Source organism: Heliangelus exortis, chromosome 16, assembly GCF_036169615.1.
Source record: "Heliangelus exortis chromosome 16, bHelExo1.hap1, whole genome shotgun sequence".
NCBI classification, from domain to species: Eukaryota; Metazoa; Chordata; class Aves; order Apodiformes; family Trochilidae; genus Heliangelus; species Heliangelus exortis.
This window is the reverse complement of record NC_092437.1, coordinates 14600062-14620514: the sequence shown is the minus strand read 5'-3', so window position 1 is coordinate 14620514 and position 20453 is coordinate 14600062. Positions and strand designations below refer to the sequence as shown.

Genomic DNA, 20453 nt, shown 5'->3' with positions numbered 1-20453 from the left:
GCAAAGCTCCTGCTCCAGGCTGGCAGGGAGCTCCTCAGGGCTAGAGATGGGCATCTTGTCCCCAGGGAGTTCTGCACTGCTGTCACTGCTGAGCTTCCTCAAGCCTGGGGCTCTGCACATGAGGACACCAAGCTCCCTGGGCTGGTGACCCTGAGCAGATGGGGATGGACAGATGAAGCAAGCAGTGCTGAGGGTGAGGGAAGGGCTCTTCAAGGCCCAGAGGAGGGTTGCAGTGGAAGGGTTGGAAGTGGAGGGGGAAGGAGAGGTCCTGCAGGCAAGGAGGGGAAGGATGAAGCCTGTGTAAAAGCAGCACTGGGCACCAGGAGGATCCTGAGATGAGGGATGCAGGTAGTGTCTTTTCTTAATGACACCTCTGCTCCACCAGTAAGAAACTGCCATCTGGGCAATGCACAGAGATGCAGCCCTGGGATGGGAGCTTTGGGACCAGAACAAAACACAGGAAACCTGGGGAAATCCAGATTGTGGAGGTTTGGGCTCCTTGAGGCACTGAAGGCTCCTGTCCAGGAGCTCGTTGCCACCCTGAGAGCTCTCCTGGCAGCCAGCAGTGCCCTCCCAGGGGGCTAAGGGCAGCTGGTGTGATCTGCATGGGCAGCTGAAGGAGGTGACACTGCTAGATATGGGGGTGGTGGCAGGGTAACCCCAGCTGATGAGCTGGAGACCCCACCAGAGTCCCACCTGGCAGGGTTTGGAGGGGAATCCACCTGCTGTGCTAAGAGCTCCAGCCTGCAGAGTCCTGCTCACTTAATGCAAAAAAAGGCCAATTAGTACAACTGCAGCCAGAAGGAACCATGTATGGAGTCTGGGAGTGGGAACAGGGCTGTGTATCCCCTTGTGCCCACTGCCCAGGACAGAGATGGGAGGTGGGCTGGGAACTCCCAGCAGCACAGGGAGGGGAGTGGTGAGTGGCAGGCAAGGGAAGCACTCCCTGTGGATGGAATGATTTCTGGGAGTCCTCTAAGTGGCAGATAATGGTGGCATAATTTCTTCTAAATTATTTCTAATCATAGCCAACTACTGGTTCACAAATGAAGCAGTTGTTAATTGTGACTCACAAATCAATACCTTGGGAGTTATTGCTCGGGTGGAAGCTGTGCTCACAGAGCATTTTCAGGGTCTCTAATTGCAGTGTGAGTGTGTGGCCAGGGCCTTTTTGGCCTGAACAGATATTTAACTGCCTGGGGTTTGCTGGTCCCAGGCAAGCAGGGATTTTTCTCATGAAACAAGGGTAAAACCTTGAGATGGCTTTGAAGCTGACTGTGCAGGTCTGGGGTGTGGAGGGGTGGATGGCAGGGCTGGGAGTGGGGAAGGGGACATTGCTCAGCCCAGGGACAGGCACCATCTCTTTGACATCTTTCCTGTAACAGTGTTCCCTGCAGGGGATGGGGATGGACAGGCACACTGGGAGCAGTTGTTTCTCACCTTGGTGCTTCTGGGCACATTCCTTTGTGCAGTCAGGTTGGGGGGGAGAGGGGGCTGACCCTGAGAGCATCCACGAGGCTGCATCTTCATACGCTTGCAGGAAGGTGGTGGGGTTAATTGTGAGCAGCACTCCATGACTTGAGCATGGAGAAGAATTGCCTGATGGCAGAGAGACCCCAGCAAGGCCTTGGGATGCAGTGGTGACCACCATGCTGCACTGACAGGACCTGCATCCTCCTCATCCTCCCAGTGCTGCTCCTCAGCTCTGGTGAGGCCACAGCTTGAGTCCTGTGTCCAGTTCTGGGCCCCTCAGCTCAGGAAGGAGATTGAGGTGCTGGAGCAGGTCCAGAGAAGAGCAAGGAGGCTGGGAAGGGATCCAGCAGAATTCCTGTGAGGAAGGGCTGAGGGAGCTGGGGGTGTTGAGGCTGGAGAAGAGGAGGCTCAGGGGAGACCTCATCACTCTCTACAACTCCCTGAAAGGAGGTTGGAGCCAGGGGGGGGTTGGGCTCTTTTCCCAGGCAACTCTCAGCAAGACAAGAGGGCACAAGAGGTCTCAAGTTGTGCCAGGGGAGGTTTAGGTTGGACATTAGAAAGAATTTCTTTCTGGAGAGGGTGCTCAGCCATTGGAATGGGCTGCCCAGGGAAGGGGTGGATTCTCCATCCCTGGAGATATTTCAAAAGAGCCTGGATGTGGTACTCAGTGCCATGGGCTGGGAACCACGGGGGGAGTGGAGCAAGGGTTGGACTTGATGATCTCTGGGGTCCCTTCCAACCCAGCCAATTCTATGATTCTATGGTTCTATGTTTGTGGTGGTCACAGGGCTCAGCTTCCTCCGAGTGAAGGCAGAGCTCAACATCTGCTCAGGGGAAGAAGGGTGCTGTGGCTCAGGGAAGACAAGCCATGAGCTGGAACAGCTTCTGCCTTAACTCTGGTGTAAAGGTTTACCAGGGTCTGGCAGGGCTGTGCAGTAGACGTGGGAGGTGGCTGGCAGGATGGCCACAGCTCCTCAGACTGGGTGAGAAGGTTTGTCCCCTGGACATGCCAGGTTGCCTCTGCAGCTGCTGAGCTGTATTCCTGCAGGATGTGTTTGTGAGTGCTCTGCTCAGAGCAGGCACCTTGTTGGCCTGGTGTGCTGGGTTGGTGGTGTGGAGATCCTCCTCATGCCTGTTCTGGCTATAAATCTCAGTCTCCTGGCTGGGGCAGAGATTGTCACTCTTCAGTGCAGGACCCACATTCACTGTGGAGACCTCATGGTCCAAGGAAGGGGTCCCCTGCCTGAAGGGGAGAGCCTGTCCTGGTTCCTACTGGCCCATCACGACCTCTGAGCCATCATCCAGGGCATCCTGACCTCATCTGGGCTCCCCATGCCAGAGGAGCAGTGAGGGCTGGCTGTGAGCTGAACCCCATCTCCTGCAGCCCCTGTGGGGCTGTTCCCCTTTCCACCCCACAGCAGGCCAGGGCAGGTGGACCCTTTCACCCCAGTTATTGGAACCGGATGGAGAAACACTTGATAGTGATTAGTGAACATCATTGATGGAGGATCCCCAGTGGTGGGAGAGGCCCCAGGAGCTGGGTGATCCAGTGGGAATGGAGCCCTGCGTGGGTGCCTGCTAACTGTCTCCTGGGATCCCTAGGACAAGGTCTAACAGCCAGTCTGTCTTGACAGCAAGGACACCCCTGTGGAGAAGAAGAAGAAAGGCAAGAGGAAAAATGAGATACCAGTGGACAGTTTGGATCTGGATCAGGATCTCCTGAGCCCATCTGTGCAGAGCCCAGAGGAGTCTGCGGAGTCGGCTGACAGCCAGGTATGTCCAAAGCCCTCACTGGCTGCTGGTGGGGAAATCCCAGCTGCTCCCTGAGTGGGAGCAGAGCTGAGCCCCAGGCACAGCCATCAGGGAGCACTTGCAGCAGTGTGGTTGTAGATCCCATCCACACCAGAGGGGGTGGCTCCCCTTTGGTGCCAGGCCTGGTCTCCCTGCCACACCTCTGATGCTGCTGGTGTCCCTGGGCTGGGTGCATGCTGCTCCTCTGTGCACTGCAGCTCCCTCAGCCTTGGGTTTCCCTCTCCTCCATGGCTCCTGGCTGCTCCCTTTTCTCTGCACAACTCTGCTTCTCAGCCCTGCAGGGCTGGGGTGCTGCGCGTGTCTCCACAGGGCTCCTCTGCTTCAGGGGGTGCTGGGGCTGTGTGTGTCAGGCACTGATGGAGGCCTCAGCACTGTGGTGATGAGTTTTGGTGATGGGTTTGCCTCAGCACTGTGGTGATGAGTTTTGGTGATGGGTTTGCCTCCTCTTCCCAGCACCTCCATCACACAGCGGGGGCTGGAGCAACCCTGGGGCTTTCTCTTCACCGCTCAAGGAAGGGGGAGGTGCTTGCTCTGCCCTTCTTCCTCACAACTGCTTTTTTCATCCTCCCCTCAGAAGCGCCGCTCAGGACGGCAGGTGAAGAGGAGGAAGTACAACGAGGACCTGGATTTCAAGGTAGTGGATGATGACGGCGAGACAATAGCAGTGCTGGGAGCTGGGAGAACCTCCGCGCTCTCCGCCTCTACTCTGGCGTGGCAGGCAGAGGTAGGGCTGGGTGTGGGACAGTGGTGACAGGGCCTGCTGCCTCCCACGGGGTGTCCCAAGGCTGTCAGCCCTGAGCTTTGAGGAAATGGGGGATCCTAGCACATGAGGGAGCCTGTCCAGGAGGGTGCTGGATGGTTGTGGTTGTGCAGGTTCCACTGTGCCCCTCCTGCTTGGAGACGGAGGCCTCTGGAACATGTCCTGTAGCTGGATGTGTCCCTGAAGGCACAGCCCCCCATTGCCTGTGCCCCCCTTTGGCTCCTGGCTCTCTAACTCCTGTCCATGAGGTCAGTCTGGTATTTTGGCTGTGTCAGCCAAGGGTGTGGTGGGTGCCAGGTCATGGTTTTCTGCCCACTTTGCTGCTCTCCCTTAGTGCCTGGGAGTGTAGGGATGCCTGGACCTGCCAGCCAAGCTGACCTGCTGGGCAGCATGGTGGGACCTGGGCAGTGAGGCAGGGACCTGCTGGTGTCCCTGCAGTTTGAGCCTCTGCCTGCTGGTTCAGTCCTGGCTCCTGGTGGGTGCTGGCAGGTCCTTCCTGCTGGTCTGTGTGTTGATCTTGCAGCTCACTCCCTCTCTATACAGTCACTAACAAAGCTAACAAATATTAATAATGGTCACTAATTGTTTTCAGAGTGTCCCTCTCTGGTCCCCTCTTCATGAACCTTTTCTGTGGGTATTGCTCAGCCCTGATAAGCCAGTGAGCAAAGCCTGGCTGCTCCCTGCCTCTGCCCAGGGCTGCAGCACACCCAGGGGAGGTGCTGCCAGGGCACCTTCAGCTGCTGCTGGGGCCCCTTGGCCCAGCTGGGGCTCCTGGCAGTGGCCACTCCAAGGGAGATTTGCAGAACAGCAGCTGGGAATGAGTCTGTGCTGCCTCACTTTGTTGTGCTCTAGATGATGGATTCTTAAGGCTGGTGTCTGGTGTCTGATGGCAGAAGGCTCTATGCTGGGTGGCTCCTGCCAGCAGGCTTGGCTGTGGCTGCTCCCAGGGTCAGGTCTGAGCTGGCAGTGTAAGATGGGAATGCTGAATCCTCACTGTTGCACTCACCATGGCCTGGACTTGCAGCTTTTTCCCCTGGGACCTGACATTCTCCAGCACCTCTCGGGGTGGTGCAGAGCTCCTCTGACAGCCTGTGTAAGCCAGCAGGGCTGGGGGTCAGCCTGGGAGCTGCAATGGCAGCACTGAGCCCTGGCCACACTCCCACAAACCCTTTGTGGTCAGGGTGAAGCTGGAGCCCAGCAGCGCCAGGGTGGATGTCCAGAAAGGGGGAAAGGGGCTCTGCACATCTCTGCCTGCTCTCCTGGGCTGGGTTACCCTGGCATGGCACAGAGCCCCCCAAACAGGGCAGAGGTTTCCCTCTGGGCCACAGGACTGGAGCTGAGGGGCCCAGGCAGAGCTGCTGTCACCCTGCTCACTGTGTTGTTGTGGCAGATCCAGGGTCTTGCCCCACAGCACAGGGGTGCTGAGGCAGCAGGTGGGCTGAGGGCTGGGGAATGGTGGCTGCTGCAGCCCTGGGCATCACCTCAGCCTCCCCAGACCCTTCTGGGTGGGCAGTGTGAGGTGCCCCTGCTCTCCATCCCTCCCCATGCCCCATGCCTTTCTCAGAAGGGTCTTTCTAGTGTGCAAAGAGACACCCTAGGGCTGTTTTGCCTTGGACCAGACTACCTCCATCTGAAGATCAACAGGGTCTTACTCCTTTCTGCTCAGTACTTTGCTGTTTCTCCTGCTGCTGTTGCATCTCCCAGCCAGGGCACAGCTGATAGTTCTCATGCTCAAGCCAGTTCCACATTTTTGCTGTCTGTCTTCTCCCCTGAATCTTTCTGTGCCTCTCCTGCCACGGTCCAGACAGGCAGAAGCCCAGCTCTCTTGTCCCTTGGTGGAGCTGGCCCTGCCACCACACGTGTCCAGAAGACCCCAGACCTCCCCACCTGCCCTGTGCCCACCTTCTCAGGGCTGGAAGCAGGACAGAGTTAGGATCAGCTCCAGCAAAGCTCATGTGCTCAGAGTGGAGCCCCTGGATCCCTCCAGCATCAGGTCTCATGGGCTGATTTCCTCCCTGCAGAGGGAAGGAGGTGGCACTTTGAGTCTGCCAGGGAGAGCTGCCTGGACAGTGGTGGGGCTGATGTGCTGTTGTCTGTGTCCTGTGGCCATGGGCAAGGCCTTCCAGCCCTGCTCCCTGCTCTGCTGAGGCCCTTGGGGCCATCCAGCAGTCTCAGGTTGTTTAAATGCCAAGGCAAATCAGAGATGTGTCATGGAGAGTGGCTGGGAGCAGGAGATGGGCACATTTCCATGGCTTTCCTTCCTTGAGTCTCAGGGCAGAAGTGCCCAAGCTCCCTCCTCTTTTCTGTGAGGCTTCTGCTGCCCTGGATGAGCTGGAAGGAGCTGTTCAGGGGGGCACAAGCAGTGGAGCTGGGCTGGCAGCACCCACAGCCTCCCAGCCAGCCAGGGTTCCCTGAGCAGAGCTCTCCCTTCCCCCTGTGCCTGTGTGTGGGAGGGTTGGGAGGGCAGCCAGCAGCCAGCCTGTGCTGGGAGGCTGCCAGAGGCCAAGGCACCCCCTGAGCCAGGAAAAGAGCACTCTGCCCTCCTGTCCCCAGGAGCCTCCCGAGGATGATGCCAATATCATTGAGAAGATCCTTGCCTCCAGGATGGTGCAGAAGGAGGTGAGTGGCAAAGATATGAGTGGGGCTGGAGGTCCCTGGGGAGAGGAGGGAGGGGAACTGGCTGCCTTGTGGAGCAGGGCCATGAGCAGGAGCAGCAGCCAGTGCTGCCCTGCCTTTCCTTGCTCTGCAGGGAATTTGCTGGGCTGTGCCCAGTCTGGCACCATTCTGGGCTGGGGATCAAGGTGGTGCCTCTGCTGCTCTGAGTGCCAGAAAACCTCTGGAGAGGGGTCAGGCCTGGGCTGATGCCCAGGAGGTGTTTGAGCCCCCATGCTCACACCATGTTCCCCAGGGCCAGGCAGCATCCCGAGGGGCATCCTCACCATCCGTGGGGCTCAGCCACGTGTGCCCAGGCCACAGAGGGTGACCCCACTTTCTGCTCAGGCTTGGCCTGTCACTAACTCTGCTCCCCTTGGTTTCAGGCTCATCCTGGAGGCCTGACCTTTGAGATGGAGGAGTTCTACGTCAAGTACAGGAACTTGTACGTGTGGCACTGTGCTGTGTGACAGTGGGCCCTGTGCATGCAGCAGTGAGGGCTGCCCCCTCCAACACAGCCCCACATTCCTGTCACCCTACCTCTGTCCTCCTGAGCCAGCCCAGTGCTGGGGAGCAGGAAAGCCCCTGCAGCCACAGCACTCAGTCCTGGCTTGGACCTGGGCTGCAGCTTCCTCCAGTTTGGGGCTGGGTGTTCCCTGGGTCACTGGGAGGTCCCTGCTGGTCTGTGTGGCAGATGGGATCAGTCCCAAGGGCCTCTTTGGTCACATTTTAGAGTCACAGAATCATAGAATGGTTTGGGTTGAAAGGGACCTTAAAGATCATCAAGATCCAACCTCCCTGCATGGTCAGGGACACCTCCCCCAGCCCAGAGTGCTCCAAGCCCCATCCAACCTGGGCTGGAACACTGCCAGGGATGGGGCAGCCACAGCTTCCTTGGGCAACCTGTGCCAGGGGCTCAGCACCCTCACAGTAAAGAATTTCCTCCTAATGTCTAACCTAAATCTTCCCTCTTCAAGTTTTAAAACATTTCCCCTTGTCCTCTCACTACACACCCATGTAAAAAGCCCTACCCAGCTTTCTTGTAGCCCCTTCAGATGCTGCAAATGTCCCTTGGAGCCTCCTCTTCTCCAGGCTGAACAACCCCAACCTTCTCAGCCTGGCTTCATAGGGGAGGTGCTCCAGTCTTCTGATCATTTCTGTGGCTCTCAAATACTTTTTTTGGCTCTCTATTGATTTTTTTTCCCCCTCTGCAGCTCCTATCTCCACTGTAAGTGGGCAACTCTGGAGGAGCTGGAGAAGGACCCCAGGATCTCCCAGAAGATAAAACGCTTCCGGAACAAGCAGGCTCAGATGAAACATATTTTTACAGAGGTAAGAGCTGAGTGGAGGCAAGGAGCCATGCCTGACCCTGGTGAGGGACAAGCAGGCCAAGAGCTGAGCACTCCCTCTGCACCTTCCTGCCCAGACAAGACCAGCTCCAGGCCCAAAATTCAGTGCTGAGAGTGGGCAGGCAATTCTCACTGGGGATCACTCACCCAGGGTGATCCTGGGGGATCTTCCCAGAGCTCTGCCTGTTTTCCCCCAACATTGGGGCAGTGATCAGGCAGCAATGTGGCATCTCAGGCTTCCTGGGTGGTTTGGACCAGGGCACAGCACACAAGGGTGAGTGGGCAGGGATGGAGCAAATGTCCCTTGGAGCCTCCTCTTCTCCAGGCTGAACAACCCCAACTTCCTCAGACTGGCTTCACAGGGGAAGTGCTCCAGTCCTCTGATCATTTTTGTGGCTCTCAAATAATTTTTTTGGCTCTCTATTGATTATTTTTTTTGGTTTGGACCAGGGCACAGCACACGAGGGTGAGTGGGCAGGGATTGGAGCCAAGGGGTGATGACAGTGCCCTGAACACCTGTGGTGTCATTGGCAGAGTTTTATGGGCAGGGTGACAAATGTCACTGTCAGGCACTGCCAACCCTGGAGATGTTGCTCAGTGGGAGGGAGGGCAGCATGCAATGCTGGAGGTGCTTTCACAGCAGAGCAGAGATGCTACAGAGAGAGGGAGCTATAAATACTTGGGCTTAGGGCAGCTCTATAAGCAGATTAATCTTGTTTAGTATGAAAGGTGTTCTATAATTTATCATGTTGCTCTGGAGATAGTTGTTGAATCTCCTCAAACTGCCCCTTACAAGTCTAAATCAGGCCAGTGGGCTATGAAAATCACTCCATGAATGTACTTGGAAAGTTGGGGGTGTGTGTCAGATTTCTCACTGCTGAATCTGTCTGGGGTCTTTCCCAGGATGCAAAGAAAAAGCCTGTGTCAGAACACACTGTACCACTATCAGTTTAGCAAGGTGCAAAGGCTCTTTCCTCTGACTAACTGGGGCTTGGGGAGCTGTGAACACACAGCCCTGTTTTGCCTCCTTTCCAAGCCCTAGACCAAAGCTAGGCTGAAGCCCACTCCTCCCCAGGTGTTCCTGGTAGGAGGATGAGCCCTTCTGAGTAGTTGCTGCTGGTAGGTGCTGAAATGAAGGTGGGGAGAGAGAGAGGTAGGGACAGATGAGAAGGTGTCATCTCTTGCAGAGAAGTGGAGCTCATCGGGTGCTGTGTGTGGCTCTGTGCTGTGGCAGTCACAGCTCTGGATGTTGCACTTAAGCTGGAGCAAACAGCTCAGGGCTTTGTACCTTGGGGCCAGATGGGTTGGAGAGGACATTCCTGCCTCTCAGCAAGGACAGCACAGAGCCCACAGCTGCTCTAAAGCAAAGCTTTGCCTTCTGCAGCTCCCACACCCTCCCTGCCCACAGACAGATGTCACGTACCTGTATCCAGGGCACTTGGTGTGCTGCACACAGCTAGCAGCATCCTGGGGACAGATGTCCTGTAGCTGTTTGCTCACGCTCAACATCTGTTTAACCCTGAAATCACCTTGAACTTCCCTCTCTTTTTTAACTCCTTGCTGTCACAGCCTGATGAGGATTTGTTCAACCCAGACTACGTGGAGGTCGATCGAATTCTGGAAGTGGCTCACACGAAGGACCCTGACACAGGGGAGGTGAGTGGGGCTGCACCTCTCCCATGCCCTGTGGGGGGGAGCTTAGCAGGAGACTCAGACCCATGGCATGCATTGTATGTCATCTCTGAGGCCCTCCCAGCCTTGTGCAGCCTGAGCCCTGTCCCCAGGGACCACTTGGTGCAAGGGTGGGTGGAGGGCTGTTGGCTGTCCCTGTAGCTCACTCCCAGTCGTGGAGGCAGAGCAGCCCTCAGCCCTGCACTCTCTCTGAGCCCATCTCTCCATGCTGCAGGAGGTCACTCACTACCTGGTGAAGTGGTGCTCACTGCCTTACGAGGAAAGCACCTGGGAGCTGGAGGAGGATGTCGACCCAGGGAAGATTAAAGAGTTTGAAGCCCTCCAAATCCCTCCAGAAATCAAGCACATGGTAACGTACCTGGAGGTAATGTACTTGGCTGGCAGCTCACAGCCCCAGGTGGGCAGGGACTGTCTGGGTCTTGCCAAGGTCCAGCAGGTCCCCATGTCCCCCCCTCTGGACGGGTTAGTTAGTGGGATCTGAGGGGGGGATCCAGAGGCTGAGACCTTACTGTGAATCACCTGGCAGTGACTGTTCTGAAGTGTTGTCCTGTTGAGCAGCTCCAGCAGTGGGATCTGGCCTTGCTGAGCATTGGCCTCTTCCTCTCCATGGACCTTGCTCCTTCTTTCTCCTCCCAGGAGCGCCCAGCATCCGAGTCCTGGCAGAAACTGGAGAAGTCCCGGGAGTACAAGAACAGCAATCAGCTGCGGGAGTATCAGCTGGAGGGGATGAACTGGCTGCTCTTCAACTGGTACAACAGGTGAGAAGGGCCTGATGCTCCCATGAGGAGTCCTGCTGGCTGTGGGCCCCAGTGAGTGCAGTCCCAGGAGCAGCAGGGCTGGGGGGAGCAGAGGTGACAGAGCAGCCACCGAGACCTTTCAGTGCTGGAGCTGGCAGACAGCTGCCAGAACAACAGTGTTTGTTCTAGCTTTGAAACTGAGTCTTTAGGAATGTTTCTCCCTGGTAAATGCTGATGAGTCTTGGAGATAGCAGGGCTTAGCTATGGGTCTAAGATACACCTGATTTTTGATGTTGGCCAGGCTACTGGTGACCCATTCCTCTGGCAGGAGTGCAGGAACGTTCATGTTCTCAGCTGCAGCAGGCCCTCTTTCACCCCAAAGGACAGCACCTTTTACACTAACTTGAGTTCATCATCTTGGAAGAGGTTGGGTGGTCTGGCCTACCCAGACTGGTTTGGGCCACTGTACCCATGTCCCCCCACGTGAGGTGTGGGTGCAGGTGATGTGCCTGACATGGCACTGAGGAGTCGGCAGCCAGGTGGTTCCTGCTGCTGAGAAGCACATTCACCTGCCCCTCTCGGTCTCTGCAGGAAGAACTGCATCCTGGCTGATGAGATGGGGCTGGGGAAGACAATCCAGTCCATCACCTTCCTCTCAGAAATATTTCTGATGGGCATCCATGGCCCCTTCCTCATCATTGCACCTCTCTCCACCATCACGAACTGGGAGAGGGAGTTCCGCACCTGGACGGAGATGAACGCCATCGTGTACCACGGCAGCCAGATCAGCAGGCAGATGATCCAGCAGTATGAGATGGTGTACAGGGACACACAGGTGACTGACACACACAGCACTCCCAGGAGGTGTCCCCCAGCCCTGGCTTCCTTTACTTGGGAAGCACTGAGCTGCATGTGGAGCTTGCGGCTCATCTGGAGAGGGAAGGGTGATCTTTAAATGCCCCATTGGTGGCACGAGTTCAGGGTGCACTGTGTATGAGTGAAGAACAAACCCATCTCATGCAGAAATGGATGGTAGCAGAGCCCCATCCACAGTTCTTGTCCAGGCCTGTTTGTCTGACCTGCAGCAGTGTCTGTTTTGGAGAAATGCAGCCTGCAGCCAGTGAGGAGGCTTGCATGAACCTGCCCACTGCTTGAGAAAAATGAATCTGGGGAAATCCCAGCTAGGAGCTAACACTGATACGTCTGAGAGTGTCCTGCCACCTTGCAGGAGTCAAGCACTGTTTCTGGTTTCTATCTCACTAGGGTAACCCTCTGCCTGGGATCTTCAAGTTCCAGGTGGTTATCACCACCTTTGAGATGATCCTTGCTGACTGCCCAGAGCTGAAGAAGATTCAGTGGCGCTGCGTGGTCATTGATGAAGCACATCGCCTGAAGAACAGGAACTGCAAACTCCTGGAGGGGCTGAAGCTCATGGCCCTGGTGAGCATGTCCTGCCCAGGTTCCCAGGAGAGCAGGGTAGGACAGAGATGGCCATGCCTGACAGTCAGATACCACTGCTGGGACTGAGAGCTTCCTGTTGGAGGGAGAACCATCCGGGACCATCAGCTGCTGAAGCAGTGCCAGTGATGGGGGGGCTTTCTTTGTATGAGTCCTGTGGGAGCCTCTCACCTTGCTGTTGCCCTTCTTTCAAAGCTGGTGACTCCTGGGGACATTCCCTGCATTAGGTTTGGCAGGAGCATTAACCTGAACAGGGGTTCTGAGTCCTTGGAGCAGGGATTCTGAGTCCTTGGAACTGCCAGGACAGAGTGGCTGGAGCACCCGGGAGGCAGCACCCAGTGGTGCCTGAAGCCAGAGCCCATGGTGGCAGTGAACTGCAGGGAGTGTCTTCTCTTTGAGGGGTCACCCACCCATCCCAGGCCTTGGGGGGTTGTCTGGACCTTTGTCTCCTTTTATTACACATGTACCTACATGGTGACCCTGTAATAAAAGCTACTCCTTGTACCCAGTGCACAGCTGGCACAGCCATACATGTCCCTGCTGATTTTGGGGCACCCTGCTCATGGTGGCCCTGGCAACAGGTCCCTGATGCCCCTGGATATCTGGGCCACATTCTCCCTGAGCCCTGAAGGAGACATCCTGCCCCCAGGACCACAGAGGGGCTTGGGCTCTGCCAGCACAGCCCTGCCTCTGCCAGGGCAAGGCTGAAGCCTGGGGCTGTGGGAGGTTTGGCTGTTGCTGCTGCACAGACCTGGACTGGGACTCATCCAAGGAAGCATCCTGGAAATCACAAGACAGTGTTGGGTGGCAGTAGCTGGGACAGAGCTGGAGGAATGTGTGCTCCCAGGCCACTGAGAGTGCTCCTGGAGCTGGAAGACAAGGACCATTGGGGGCCCCTTGGACCCAGCCTGTGGGGCTGAGCCCTCAACCTCTTGTTTTGTTTTGTGTACACCCAGGAGCACAAGGTGCTGCTGACAGGGACTCCCCTGCAGAACTCAGTGGAGGAGCTCTTCAGTCTCCTGAATTTCCTGGAGCCACAGCAGTTCCCCTCGGAGACAGCTTTCCTGGAGGAGTTTGGAGACCTGAAGACAGAGGAGCAGGTATCTGGAAGAGTTACTTTGGTGGTTGTTAGCACAGGCCACTGGGACACAGGGGCACCAAGCCATGCACGTACTCAGACGTGTGTCATGGAAGCGAATAGGACACATGCTGGGAGAAGCAGAGTTGTGACAGAGCTCCAGCACATGGGGCCACCATCATCTCTGCTGCTGTCAGAACTCTTGGTTCTCCTCCTGCAGCAGACATGTTTACCCAAGGCAGCTGGCTGCAGAAGTGTGTGTGGAGGTCATGGTGCAGGGCTAGTCACTCAGATGCCTGCCCCAAGGAAGCCAGGCCCTGAAGTTGTGGCTATCAGCAAGGCAGCTGCTTCAGGGCTCTTGGTATTGGGTTTCCAGCCTGGTGTGGCTTTAGCATTGCAGGCCCCTCCGGTGGTGTCACCATGTGCTTGCCATGCAGGGGAGCAGTGAATCTCTGTGCTTTGGCAGGTAAAGAAGCTGCAGTCCATCCTGAAGCCAATGATGCTGCGACGGCTGAAGGATGATGTAGAGAAGAATCTGGCACCCAAGCAGGAGACCATTATTGAGGTGGAGCTGACCAATATCCAGAAGAAATACTACCGGGCCATCCTGGAGAAGAACTTCTCCTTCCTCTCCAAGGGTGCCAACCAGCACAATATGCCCAACCTCATCAACACAATGATGGAGCTGCGCAAGTGCTGCAATCACCCATATCTCATTAATGGTGAGGGCTGCATGTGGGACGTGTTGGGGGGATGGATGTCACTGCAACTTTTACAGGTCACTGCCTGCAAAGCTCACCCAGCTTGGGAGCCATCTGAGGTGCCCATGCCACCCAGTGCTGGTGTGGTTGTGCACCCAGGCCCAGCACAGGATGCCTTGTTGCCATCATGGGCAGACCAGGTCCCCACGGGTGTGCTAGCTGGTGGGCACCTCAGGTTCTTGTGAAGCTCATTATACTTGGGGGTGTTCTGGCATGGGAACCTCTCCAGCATCCCAGCCTGGCTGAGAACTGCTGAGAACTGGTGCAGGCCCTGAAGAAGGAGTAGAGTCACAGGACTGGAGGGGCTTCTGGAGGTCTCCAGACAACCTCCCCTGATCTGATCGACTGCAGGGGTTCTCTTCCTCACATAGTGACTTGCTGTTGCCCTGGCCAGGAGGCTGGGGGCAGCTGCAGTGCCACTGTCACCGAGAGCTGATGTCCCTTCTCACCTGGCAGGGGCAGAGGAGAAGATCCTGGAAGACTTCCGTAAAACACACAGCCCAGAGGCACCAGACTTCCAGCTGCAGGCAATGATCCAGGCAGCTGGGAAGCTGGTGCTCATTGATAAGCTGCTTCCCAAGCTGATTGCTGGTGGGCACAAGGTGCTCATCTTCTCCCAGATGGTGCGCTGCCTTGACATCCTGGAAGACTATCTCATTCAGAGGAGGTTAGTACAGCTCAGCCCTCACCACACCTCCTCCACACCACCTCGGTCCTGACCTGTAGATACAGACTGGAAATGGCCCAGCGTGGGGTTCTGGCCATTTGCTGCCCACTTGCCAAAGGGTCTGAGTTTCAGGCTACAGCTGGTGGGTGCAGAGCCCCCAGAGCTGGGCGGCTCTGACCTCTCCATGCTGCATCCTGGGAGTGACCAAATAGAAATAGGCCCTGGTTCCTGTGAGCCCCATATCCACTCATGGTGCACGGGGTTGGGATGATTTTGCTGTCATAAGAGGAACAACTTTTGGGAACAACCACGGCACACACAGGGTGATAGGGCCCGAGCCTGCCCCTGTGCACAGGTCCTGCCAGGAATTCCTCGGCTACCTGCGTGCCCACACATCCCGGGGGAAGGAGCAAGAAGGAGTTAGTAAGGTGCAGGGGGTTCAGAGCCTGCTGTGACCCCACTCTCCCCTCCCTACAGGTACACCTACGAGCGCATCGACGGGCGGGTGCGCGGCAACCTGCGCCAAGCGGCCATCGACCGCTTCTGCAAACCCGACTCGGATCGCTTCGTCTTCCTCCTCTGCACGCGGGCGGGCGGGCTGGGCATCAACCTGACTGCTGCCGACACCTGCATCATCTTTGATTCGGACTGGAACCCACAGAATGACCTCCAGGTAAGGAAGGGGCCAGGCTGATGGAGCTCCTGTGACGTGGCTTCTGTCCCTTACGCCGGCCGGGGAGGGAAGGGCAGCAGTGGCTGTGTTCCAGCTGTAGGAGTGCAGGGACGTGTCACAGGGGAGATCACAGCGTGGTGGGCCACAGACCAGGCGACACTTTGTCAATACCTGGTGTTGAAGGGGGTGACATGTTGGCTGCCCCCATCTGCAGAGAGCCAAGGCTTCAGCCTGAGCCCTGTGTCCTTGCCTGCAGTCTCTGGTTCCTGCTCCACAGCCACACTCACCGGCACCCCCGGCAGAGCCCTGCCCGGGCAGCCACAGCTCTGGGGGAGAGTGGTCTTGTGGGAGGGAGCCAAGCGTCGGTGAGTGCTGGGTGCTGGTGTAGGGTGCCATGAGCCGGGTCCCTGTCCTGCCGGTCTCACTGTCCTTGTCCCTGTCCCCTCTGCACTCCCAGGCTCAGGCTCGCTGCCACCGGATCGGGCAGAGCAAGGCGGTGAAGGTTTATCGCCTCATCACCAGGAACTCCTACGAGCGGGAGATGTTTGACAAGGCCAGTCTGAAGCTGGGCCTGGATAAGGCCGTGCTGCAGGACATCAACCGCAAGGGCAGCACCAACGGGGTAGGTGGGCTGGCAGAGGGGCCTGGGCAGGAGAACCCTCCTGCTTCCCCTGCCAGGCACTGCCAGGTCAGAGCAGGGAGCTGGGCAGGCTGCTGGGGAGGGACAGCCCTGCTCCTCACACTGGTGCTGCTGCTGTTTGGGCTGCACTGCTGGGATGTCCTTGCACTTCCACGGGGGTGGGGGACACATCGTGCTGTGTCTGGGTGACATGGACTGAAATTCCTGAGAGTGTTTTGAAGTGACCTCTTTGCTGTAGCAATGGGAGGGCTGGGGTGGTTTGAGGCATCTCTGTGCTCGTTCCTGTGGTGGAGGGAAGAGTGTTCTCCTGCTGTGCAGGACCTGGGGTGGCTGGCTGTGTTTGTGATGCCATGCTTTGGGCAGGTTCAGCAGCTTTCAAAGATGGAGGTGGAGGATCTGCTGCGGAAGGGGGCCTACGGAGCTCTCATGGACGAGGAGGACGAAGGATCAAAGTTCTGTGAGGAAGACATTGATCAGATTCTCCAGCGCAGGACACAGACCATCACGATCCAGTCTGAGGGGAAGGGCTCCACCTTTGCCAAGGTGTGGTGTGCTCCATCGGGAGGGATGTGGGATTCCCCTCAGGTTGCTGAGGGACACATTGGGCGTGAGCAGGGCAGCAGTGGTGTCAAGACATGACCTCTTAGCAGTGTGTCAAGACATGTCCACATGGAGGCCAAGCATGGAGCCCTTCCCTGCCTGTCCCCCTGCACCCACGAGTGACACCAGGCAGAGGCACAGCAGCAGGGGGGTCTCCTGTCCACGTGGTGGCCAGCAGAGCACTGAGGAAGGGGCCACCAGCCTGGGCAGGTGATGTGGGACTGCCCAGGAGGGATCAGTTTGTCAGCTCCCACCTTCCTTTTGAAGCTGGCTCAGGCTGCTGAGGAGCCTTTTCTCCAGGTGCTGAGAAGTGCCAGGCTGGGCTGTCACTTGGCAGGCCAGGCTCCTCTATGTCACTGGACCAGTGGTTCAGGTGGATGCAGAGTGGTGTCCCAGTTGGGGCACTGGAGGGTGGAAGCCTTGCTCTCTAATGGGCTGAGGACTCCTTGCCCAGAGCTGGACTCTGCCCAGGGATGTGTGGGCAGGCTCAGGCCTCTCCTTGAGGAGGATGAATGAGTTCAAAGCCTGGGTGAGCTCCAATCCTGAGCTGGGCTCCAATCCTACTCTGAGCCTGAGTTTGTTTGTTGAGGCATCTCCCCTGCCCTTCTGGACACCAGTGCTGCCTTGGTGTGATGCTTTGCTGAGCAGAAATGCAGGTGGAGACCTGGGCTGCCAGTGGTGTGGGAAGGAGAAGAACCTTCAGCCCAGCTCATCTCTGCCTTCAGCCTCACTCATGCTCCTGGGGGCCCTGGTGCTACAGGGAGAGCCCCAGGGTAGTGTTGGGTCCCACTGCCAGGCTGCACAGTGCCCAAAGCTGGGTGCTGCTCTGCCATGGGAAGATGTCACAGGGCCCTGACATCCCCCACAGGAGAGAACCCAAGGAGCCAGCTCTGTGTCACACTCCTGGCTGGTGTCCACTGTGGGCATCAAAAGCCATCTGTCCCTACATTCCAGGCTTTGTTTCCAGTGGTTCAGGTAGGACTGTGGAATGGAGGGATTTGTCTCCCTTAAACAAGGAGCCCTCTGGCATGTGTCAGCCATGACTGTGCTGCAGACAGATGTGTTGGGGATCTCTGTGTGTGGGAATGCACACCTGGATGGTGGATTGCACCCTGTTCACTCCTCTTCCTTCTCTTCCAGGCGAGCTTTGTAGCATCAGGAAACAGAACTGACATTTCCTTAGATGACCCCAACTTCTGGCAGAAGTGGGCCAAGATAGCAGAGCTCGATACAGACGCCAAGAATGAAAAGGTAAGATCCAGCTTGTGGCCCATGGACCCCAGCACTGCTCTGACCCCACATGGCATGGTTCCAGGCAGGAGCTGTTTGCTTCTGTTGGGTCATGGGGGGATGTGTGTTTGGCATCAGGAACTGCTGCAGGGAAAGACTGCTGGCTGGAGCCCCAATTTTGAGTCACATGTTGGGCTGGTGTTTTGGGTGTCTGCTCCCAGCTGCTCCCCAGCCTGGTGAAGAGGTGACAGTTGTGGCTGGCAGTTTGTGAGGGGAGAAGAGGATGAGGCAGCCAGGGCAATGATGGGCCTGCAAACCCAGCAGGCTGCCCGGGGCAGGACCTGTGCCCCTGTTCCCCAGCAGCTCAGGCAGGTCTGGGTGTGGGCAGCCTGTGGGGCTGGAGCTCTGGTGTGGAGCAGTACCAGGCTGGTCCTAGCTGCTCTCCAGCTGCCAGCTCTGATCATCCAGCTCCCTCAATGTCTCTCCAAGCCCAGAGACCTTTGTTAGCTCGAGGCACACCCAGACCAAGCTGCTGTGTGTCCCAGCAGGGCACAAAGGGGCACAAGTGCCAGCTCTTGCTGCAGCTGGGGTTGGTGGGGTGAGCAAGACCACACTCCAGGGAAGCTGTGTAACCATTCCCAGCCCAAACTCAAGCCCAGGTGAGCCCTGGCCCCCTGGGCAGAGGGAAGCACTTGGCCATGCAGCTCTGGAGGAGACCTGGTGAGCTGATGTGAGTGTGTACTCCAGTCCTTGGAACCCTGGAGCTGACAGTTCCAGGCAGATTCATTTCACTGCAGCCTCCTGGCTCCCACCACCCCGAGTTTCCATGGCTGAAGAGGTGCTGTTTGTCATGGTGAACACCACAGGATGCCCCAGTGCTGCTGGCAGCAGGCAGAGAGGAAGCCATGGTGTGTGGGACTGCATTTGCTGCCCCCAGCTCCCTCTCCTCTCCCATGGTGGTTCTCCAGGCTCTTTGTGGGTCTGCAGAACCCCTGGGCCTGCCCAAGGAGCCTCCAGCCCAGCAACAAATCCAGCTCTTAGTGGCTTAGAAGCTAAGTAGACTTAGTAATTAGTTGAGGCTGGTGAGGAGCATGTAACATGAGAGTGGGCAGGCAAGTGGAATGGGTTGTGCATCACATGGTGCTGTTTAATGCCAAGTTAATAACCAGAACAATCACATTTCTCTTGTGATTTTTTCTTAACATTTAATGTGTGGGTTCCAGCAGCATCACGGGAGGATTTGGAGGAGCTGCAGTAGCATGATGACAATGCTGAGCAAGGGACTTGTGCCAGGCACACTGGCACCCTCCAGTCCCAGCCTCTCAGCAGCTTCGTGGATGTGAGAGCAGCTCTGGGGCCTCACTGAGCAAGCACTGGGCTGTGGTGCTATCCTGGGGGTGTGGGTGCAGTGGGTGCTAGCTGGGGGGCTCCACCTCTTTGCAGAAAGAATGGCTCTTTCTAGAAGACACAGCAGTACTGGTGTAAGGTGCTGTGCTGCTTGCCTGCCTTGTTTGCACTCACAGATGATAGCAGGTTGCAGGGAGGATGAATATTCCAGCTGTAGCACCGAGTTTGTCATCACTGCTGTGTATGGATGCTTGCTCTGGTTTGGGTCTCAGAGCTCTGTCCTACGTTAGAGCAGGCTGGGGAAGGAGGTGCCAGGGGCTCAGTGTCCCAGGGGATGGGACTGCAAATGCTCCCTCTTGCTCAGCCTCTCGTCCCTCCAAGCAGGAGCGAGGTCACCCAGCCCAGCGGGGTTTGGCCCTGGCAGGGCTGTTAGAAAAGGAGCTCCAGCTTAGGCAACTCCTCCAGTACTTCCCCCACTGTCAGCGTCCAGTGCTCCCTGGTGCTGCCTGCTGGATGTTTTCCATAAACACCTGAAAGCTAACCAGGTTCACCTGTGCCTGGGGGGTTGTTCAAAGAGCCTGTGGGTCAGGCTCAGTCTCTAGGTGTTGCTATAGAAACAAATCTCTCCAAAACCTGAAGGTGAATGGGGATGAAGGGAGCTGCCCGTGGCTTCTCCTGGCCTGATGGAGTCAGAGGGGAAAAATTTGGATTATGTCACTCCTTCCTCTGTCAGCATTTGCAGCCCCACTCTCACCTTCAGGGATGGGAATAAGGAGTGAACCTGGCAGGCCCATCACCGTGGCCAGGTGAGAGGGCTGTGGACTGTAAATGGATGCTCCTGGAGTCTTGCCCTTGCCCTCACTGGCAAGCTGGCTCCTTCCCAGCAGCAGCCATGGGCAAATGCAACAGGGGGAGCTCTGGTGAGCTGGTGCTTGGCTTCTTCTGGTCTGGTAGCAGAGCTTCCAGCTGTACATCACACACCTCTGGGGATCATGTCCCAGGAGCAGCATCCTTGTTCTTGGTCCCTGCCTGCCCAGCTCATGAGAGGAGCTCTCTAGCTAGAGAGCTGAGGTGGAGGGTTTGATGACACTGCCAGTTGGAAGGCAGGGGTGGACAGATGGGGTCCCCCCTCTCTGCTGGCCTTTCAGAGCTGGTGGGCTTGGCTGCAGCCCAGGCCTCTCCTCCCCACTCCTCCGTCAGGCTCAGGGTGCTGCAGCCATCTTCAGTGTGGCCTCAGGGCCTGACTGAATCAGGAATCCCAACTAAGGCAGCAGCACCACAGAGATGGTGTTAAACAGCAGCAAGAGGAAGGCCCTGCAGCTCTGCAGAGCTCAGTGCTCTATGTGGGAGAGGGGGAGTGAGCGTTTGCGTTTGTGTGTGTGTGGGTCTGTGTGTGTGTTGTGGGTGTGGGGGTGTGTGTGGTTCTGGGTCTGTGTGCTTGTGGGGGTGTGTGTGGTTTTGGGTCTGTGTGCTTGTGGGGGTGTGTGTGGGTGTGTGTGGGTGTTTGTGGGTGTTTGTGTGTGT

General features: G+C 57.1%; 1 protein-coding gene across 12 annotated transcripts in view; it reads left to right on the top strand.

Moving 5' to 3' along the window:
- Positions 1-20453, top strand: part of CHD6 (chromodomain helicase DNA binding protein 6) — a 91701-nt gene that overhangs the window by 46199 nt on the left and 25049 nt on the right. For 8 of the 12 annotated variants that reach the window (XM_071760105.1, XM_071760106.1, XM_071760104.1 and 5 more), the window contains 17 exons: positions 3108-3246; positions 3860-4009; positions 6599-6664; positions 7084-7142; positions 7912-8029; positions 9616-9702; positions 9953-10102; positions 10375-10496; positions 11067-11310; positions 11739-11915; positions 12890-13033; positions 13478-13733; positions 14229-14439; positions 14917-15112; positions 15570-15734; positions 16116-16295; positions 17493-17603. In XM_071760105.1, the coding sequence (XP_071616206.1) occupies positions 3108-3246; positions 3860-4009; positions 6599-6664; positions 7084-7142; positions 7912-8029; positions 9616-9702; positions 9953-10102; positions 10375-10496; positions 11067-11310; positions 11739-11915; positions 12890-13033; positions 13478-13733; positions 14229-14439; positions 14917-15112; positions 15570-15734; positions 16116-16295; positions 17493-17603 (2575 nt within the window). The remainder of the gene's footprint in view (positions 1-3107; positions 3247-3859; positions 4010-6598; positions 6665-7083; positions 7143-7911; positions 8030-9615; positions 9703-9952; positions 10103-10374; positions 10497-11066; positions 11311-11738; positions 11916-12889; positions 13034-13477; positions 13734-14228; positions 14440-14916; positions 15113-15569; positions 15735-16115; positions 16296-17492; positions 17604-20453) is intronic. The other 4 variants (XM_071760107.1, XM_071760108.1, XM_071760101.1 and 1 more) reach the window with 2 other exon arrangements.